Source organism: Octodon degus, unplaced genomic scaffold, assembly GCF_000260255.1.
Source record: "Octodon degus isolate 3935 unplaced genomic scaffold, OctDeg1.0 scaffold00045, whole genome shotgun sequence".
Taxonomy (NCBI): Eukaryota; Metazoa; Chordata; class Mammalia; order Rodentia; family Octodontidae; genus Octodon; species Octodon degus.
The window spans coordinates 8671645-8678521 of record NW_004524621.1 but is presented as its reverse complement, the minus strand read 5'-3'; the positions used below and the strand labels follow the sequence as shown (position 1 = coordinate 8678521).

The window sequence follows — 6877 nt, the reverse complement described above, 5'->3', positions numbered from 1 at the left end:
GATCATCTGCTGGCGCCATGTCAGGTCGGTGAGGAAGAGGGGTGGTTAATTGGAATCGTCAACTAACAGACAGGAAAAAAAGGATCTGAGAAGAGAGGAAACCTCCAGACCAGACACAGTGCCTCAGCAAAAGGGACAGCTCTGGTTACGCCCTGCCCACCAATCGGCCAGATTGAAAACTACAATTCCCAGGATGCCACTCTCCGTGCAGTCAGGAACCGGAAGTGGGGTTGGGTTGGGACCACGCAATCCTTGCAGAACTTGGTAGGTAGGTATGTGTCGCGGCTCCTTTCCAGAGCTGGCTTGGGGACCACGGGCCAGCACTTGAGCGAGGTGGACGCCAGCGAGGCGGAGGTAAGGTCGTGTGGCTTCGGTACCCAGCTTCTCGCTGTTTCTTTCTGCCTGTAGCATTCGAAACCTGCGATCCAGGCTGTGCCCTCGTGCTTTAGGGCCTGGGGTCTCGGTGACCAAGTCCTCTGTCCTGGAGGAGTGGAGCCAGCTTCCGTGGACCACACTTAGAATGAGAGAATTATGCAAGCAAAGGCTGGTCTCGTGACATGTGCGCATTACGTGAGTCTTGGGCTAGGAAAGGTCTGAAGTCTTCTCCCCCCTGGCCCCGTGGGGGTAGAGGACTCCTTAATTCAGCAAGTATTTATTGATTGTCAATAAGCAGACGCTTACACTGTAGGAATGAGGGATATATATGCAGAACATAACATGTTAGTGAAAATCTGCACTAAGTTAGGAAATTACAAAGAAAAACTATTGGAGGTCGGGAGACCAGAAAGTGCAAAGGCTTGTATCTTTGGTATATTTGGGAAACAGGGAGCAGACTAACGTGCAGAGAAGAATTGTGGAGGTGGTAAGCAATAATGATGTGTATAGGCATTGTGTGCGTTTCGGATTTCTCTAACTGAAATAGAGCATAAGCAGAAGAGTGATATGATTATCAAATACTTAGGGTTTTGTTTTGTTTTGTTTTGTTTTTTCTGTGAAGCTGTACCTGTGAATTCTTAACTTTTCTTCTCCTGAAGTATTTATTATCAAACAGGGAAACAAACAGACCGATTGTCGTGAAGGCTAAGTCTGGTAATTGGAGCCGCTGAAGGCAGCATGAGTGTCACCCCCAAGTCTCCAGCACAAGCTATCATTGTGTTAGGTGCTTAGTAACATTGTTGGATGATGAAATAAGGCTGAGAAAATACTTTTGAATGAAGAAATGAGATGCTAAATCTGGGCATAAGTAAGACCTCACAGATTCATCAGATCTGTGCTTCATGCTCCTGTTCAGCATTTCCTGAGCTTCCTGTTATGTCAGTCACCGAAGACAGAAAGATGAAAGAGAGGCAGTGTGCATTCAGGGTGATCGCTCTCCAGAAGAGTCTGCTATGTAATTGCAGGTTCTCTAGGGGAGTGGTAGAGCTTTATAAAATTTGATTGTCATGATTACTGCCTACCAACCTTAGGGTAATAGGAATTTAGGAAGGCATGAGGTACATGGAAGGGAAAAGAAAGGGTATGGGAGTAATGGTAATACCCAGCTCAGTGTAACAAACACCAAACATTGCTATTTGTGAGGTTCAACAAAGGAATTGTGTGGTGAGAGAGAAGAGCGCAGGTGGTCCACTTTTTAAGGAACAGCCATAGAAAAGGCAACAGTCCTTCCACCTCCTGTTCTGGCTCTCTTTTTTCTTCTCAATCAGAGACACATTCCATTACCCCCTTGTGATTTCCCAACAAGGCCTGTTGCTATGTCTTGACCAGGTGAACAATCAAAGGTAATATTTCTTGACTAAATGAACAATCAAACTTAAGAATATCAGAAGTTCAGAGGAGGAAGAGATAATCAGTAGCCTGCTAAAAATTAGCATTCTCTCTCTTTCAGTATTAGGGATAAAATCAAGGGCCAAACACTAGGCAACCACTCTACATGCCCAACCATACATTTTTTTAAAAAATATTTTTAAAAATCTATTTATTTGGTTCAAGGTTTCGCTGCATAGCTCAGACTTGTTAGTGATCCTCCAGTCTCGGCCTCCCCTGCACTGGGATTACAGGATATTCTATCATACCTGGTTTCTGGGACAGCAGTGCACGCCTGGCTGGCACGGCACGCGGTACCTGCTGTCAAACCCGGGGTCTTGTGCTTGCCATGCAGGCTCTTAGACCACTGAGCTATCTGCCCAGCCCATACCATTCTTTTAACAAATTCTTTGCTCATGCTAGTAAAATTAGCTTATCAGTTATTGAACTAATTTATCATGAACTTTTTTTGAATGCTTAAACATTAAAAAAAAATGTACTGAGTATTTTTCTCATTTCTTTGGAAATATTTGGTACAGTGTTTTACCTGTCTTTAGGTAAAGTCAGTATGTAAATAATACATTTAAATATTAATTTGTAGGGCTGGGCATGTACTTGCCTAGCATAAGTAGGCTCTAGGCTTGAATTCACAATGCAAAACAAAAGTAATGGGATAGCTAGGTAGAAGTAAACTTTAGTTTAAACAGGCAAGTTCATATAAATTTCATACCTATAATTTTGAAAATCTAGAAGGTAGTTTACTTGGGCATTTTTCAGAATTTACAACATTCATGTGATTTGGGGCAGACATCCAGAGCAGCTAAAGAGACTTACCTTTTTAGAAAAGCTAGTAGCAGTAAAGACCAGTATTTCATGAATAATTATTCTCTATCAGGTAAACAAAATATATCTAGCTAGTCCTTGTGACAGTTCTGTGAGGTAGTTTATCCCATCTTATAGGAGAAATAAAAAAATTCTGCCAACTGTCCCACCACTCACAATGGGAAACATTGCTAAATCTAAAATGGTGTATTAGGCAGTGTTCCTGTTGCTGGACACTATACCTGACAGTCACAACTTAAAAAAGAAGTTTGACTCATGTTGTGAGGAAATTCAGACTGTGATCAGCTGGCTCCAAGGTAGAAACATCATGGAAGAAGGGCTGCAGTGGAGCAGAGATGCTTAGTTCATATCAGAGCAGGGGAACAGTGTTGGGAGGAAGGAGAAAGGATCAGATGGAGACCCCCAAAGCTGTGCTTCCATGACTCATGCAGACCTGCCCAGAAGCTGCTCCTCCAGGCCCCAGGTGGGTCCCAAAGCCCAGTCAAGTCAGCACTCTGCCTGAACTGCCACAGCCAGCTATTGTTACTCAGAACAGCCTGTTTATGTGTAAGGTGAATGCAATTGAAATTTTACCCAATTTTGAACAGTTGATAGAATACAAGAAAAAGACAGCCTAAACTTAACACTAGAAATGCTTAAGGCAAATAGATCAAGACACTGGTGGACCCCCCCTCCTGTCCCTCTCTCGGACAGGAGCTTTCTTTCCCTCAATAAATATATTCTGCTCATAACCTAAAAAAAAAAAAAAAAAAAGACACTGGAAACTGTAGTGAGTGATATTAATGGAATTATAAATGCAGTTTATTGATTTCAAATTTTAGAAACATTAAAGGGATAAACAAAAAAAATTCTTTTTTTAAAATGTATTTGGTACAGGATCTCACTACACAGCTCAGACTCATAATGATCCTCCTGTTTTCAGGCTCTCCAGTGTTGGGATTATAGGTTTATGCCACCATGCCCCCTCTCTGTGGCCTGCTCTGTGTGCCCAAGCGTGGGGCCGGTGTGGCATGTAGTGCTAGGGATTGAACCCCACTCCCTATTGTTTGCCTAAGCAGGTGCTTAGTCTTTTGAGTTATCTCACTGGCCCATAAGAACTCAGTTATGATGGCAGAACATGTAAACCTACCTGACCTTGATAAACTTCAGTTTGCCAGAGTTAGAAAATTAGGGGGCCGGGGAGATAGCTCAGTAGAATAAGCACTTGCCTAGCAAGCACAAGGTCCTGAGTTCAATCTCTGCTACCACAAAAAAAAGAAAAAGAAAGAAAGAAAGAAAGAAGGAAAATGATAAAGGGGAAGAAAGATAGAGGTGTTTGTTTTATTTTGATGTAGGGTCTTGCTGTATTACAGAGGCTGGTCTCAAACCCTATTGAACTCAAGTGATCCTCCTACCTTAGCCTCAAAAGTATCTGGGGCATCAGGCATGTGTGACCACTCTGGCTGACAAGGGCCTAAGTTGAGGAGTCAAAAATGTAACAATAGCCAGGCATGGTTGTACATGCCTGTAATCGCAGCATCTGGGAGAATGACGCAGGAGGATCGATGCAGGTATAAGACTAGCCTGGACTGGCTATGTAGTGAGTTCGAGGCAAGCATGAAATACATATATGATTGTCAAACAAGAAATAGAAGTTTAAAAATATTCTTTAAAGAATTTTTGGTATTATAGCAAAAGGAAGAGTATTAGACTTACTTTAATAAGTAATAAAGTATAAAACTGAGGAAAATATGAAGAGGTTGTTTTCAGGCATTGAAAAATAGGACAAGACTGTATAGTCTTTGAGAGAAGAGGACCTAAACTCCATGTGTACCTTGGCTTTCTTTCTGAGAGCACTTTCCAACCACTGCATGGTGACATGGGACCAAGAATCAACAGTGTCACTGTGATGAAGGTAGAAATTTTAATTTGAGGCTGCTTGAAATGGCTGGAATTTGTAGTGAAAGAGCTCCAGAAATCTGCCTTGATCTTTGGCTGACTGTAGACCCATGCATGTGCAGGACAAAAGCCTCTAGCCATGCTTGCATCTAGTCATTATGCCCTTTTGTAGTCACCTCCCATGATAGACAGGGCTGGCTTTTGGAACAGTAAGATACTGAAGAAATGACAGCATGTGATTCGCTGGGGTGAGGTCACTGTGGCTTTTGCTTTGCTTTCTCTTAGATCACTTGCTTTGGCAAAACCAGACACTATGTTGGGACACTGCAACAACGCTGTTGAAAGGTCCATGTGGTGGGGAACAGGGTTTCTGACAGCCCACCTGCCTGAATCATCTGGGAAGCAGGTTCTGCAGGATCAGTGAGGTCTTGGCTGATATGTCTGAAATGAGTGACCCTATGTACAAACTCATTGGCCAGGGTTTAGGATTACCCTTAAAATCTTGGTATTTTGCGTGTCACATGAAGTGACATGTAAGTCACTTCACAAAGGAAATTGAAAGATCAAGATAGCTAATTTAAAAATACTGGTTGTTAGGCTGGTGAGATGGCTCAGTGGTCTAAAGCACCTACTTAGAACAAGCTTAGCAAAGCACAGGGACTGCGGTTCAATCCCCCAGCACCACATGCCAGCCAGCCCCGCCCCCTGGTGGGCTGAGCTGGCCACACACACACACACACACACACACATAAATGAATAAATAAATAAAATTTTTTAAAAAATGGTTGTAGCTTTTAAAAAGCTAATAAAAGGATTAAAAATATTAAGGGATTGACTGAAGTCATTTAAAGTCTCATGTTTTGGTGGGAGACAGTAAATTTAAAGTTGATGAATTAAGATACAAGGTGCAAGCGAATGATTTCAGGCTTAGAAGTCAGTTACCAGAACTAAAAATAATGGGTTAGTGAGTTGCCAGTAAAAGTGTAAAGAATAAGAATGAAGATCATTACTTTTCATTATTAAGTAGGCCTTTTTACCATATATCATGAACCAGACATTTTAAAGTTACTTTTTTTTTTCTTTTTACCTAAAATGGTGGTATCATGACTGAGTACCAGCCATGAGCAATGGTGATCCCACTCTTGATCTTTTTTATTGTATTTTATTTATTTATTTGTGTGTGTGGCCAGCTCAGCCCACCAGGGGGCGGGGCTGGCTGGCATGTGGTGCTGAGGGATTGAACCACGGTCCCTGTGCTTTGCTAAGCTTGTTCTAAGTAGGTGCTTTAGACCACTGAGCCATCTCACCAGCCCCCCACTCTTGATCTTTGACTCTAGCATTTCCAACTTATTTTTCTTTCTCAGGGAGTTTGAACATCACTGAAATTATGACATCATTCATTAAGTGTGCTGTCATAGTGGTTCATATTTTTCAAACTTTACTTTTGAGGGATATTAAGCATTCTTATTAGCAGCTGTCTTTCTGTTGAGTAATACTTAGGATATATTATTTTACAAAATGACTTTGAAAAAAGATGAGGGGGAGGGTGCTGGGGATTAAACCCAGAACCGGAGCTACATCCCCAGCAGAAATAAATTTTGCTGTAAAACCTAGAAGAGTTCCTGTTTGGTTGTGTGCCACTCTACTATATTTTTTCTACCATATCTTTCATCTTTCTAGGCGACTTTTAGCATAGTTCTTGTATATAACAGATGTTCAATAAATACTTTCTAAATTTGAAAATAAACTTTAAAATATAATTGTAGAGTACATTTTCTAAACTGTTAATAAGTCCACTATCTGTGTCACCAGAACAACAGGTATCATTGATTATTTGGAGGTGTTAGAAATTGTGTTGTCCTCTGAGAAATGTTTGGTTTCCTTACTCCTCAACTGTCTCTATGCTGAATTAGTTCTCAGGAAGACATACACTTTTCTCAGTTCAATAAATGTGGTTCAGTATATTATAACTTCTCCATCCGTAAAGGAATAGCACTTTGTTTTATGGATATAGAGAATTAGCTATGTAGTATCTCTCATATTTTTCCTTTTTCCAATCTGGTTGAAAGGACAGAACAATGATTGATTGCGTGGACGGGAAGTTGGAGGGGAACGCTCGGAGAGCAGAGTCACCAGTGCCGTGGGCGCAGGAAGGCGTTGTAGAGGATGCAGGTGGAGATGGGCTTTGTGAAAGCTTCGGGCTTCTGCAGGTGGACGTGGAGTGTGAGTGCCGAGGGAGAGAGGCCCCTCCCACAGGCCTTGTGCCGTGGTGCTCGGTGAGTGCAGGGGGCTCGCGGAGCTGGAACGGTGCTAGATACGGTGCTAGATACGAGTAATAGAGACGCCAGGAATT

General features: G+C 42.0%; 2 protein-coding genes across 2 annotated transcripts in view; one reads left to right on the top strand and one right to left on the bottom strand.

Annotated features, from left to right (window-relative positions):
• Positions 1 to 228: 228 nt before the first annotated feature.
• Trmt10b (tRNA methyltransferase 10B) overlaps positions 229 to 6877 on the top strand; it is an 18092-nt gene continuing 11443 nt past the window's right edge. Inside the window, exons 1-3 of the mRNA XM_023716044.1 lie at positions 229 to 264; positions 409 to 570; positions 6594 to 6800. Coding sequence (XP_023571812.1) covers positions 532 to 570; positions 6594 to 6800 — 246 coding nt within the window. The 5' untranslated portion in view covers positions 229 to 264; positions 409 to 531. The remainder of the gene's footprint in view (positions 265 to 408; positions 571 to 6593; positions 6801 to 6877) is intronic.
• The window catches only part of Exosc3 (exosome component 3), a 20006-nt gene continuing 18944 nt past the window's right edge, over positions 5816 to 6877 (bottom strand). Inside the window, exon 5 of the mRNA XM_023716043.1 lies at positions 5816 to 5841. The gene's annotated coding sequence lies outside the window, so the exon portion shown is untranslated. The remainder of the gene's footprint in view (positions 5842 to 6877) is intronic.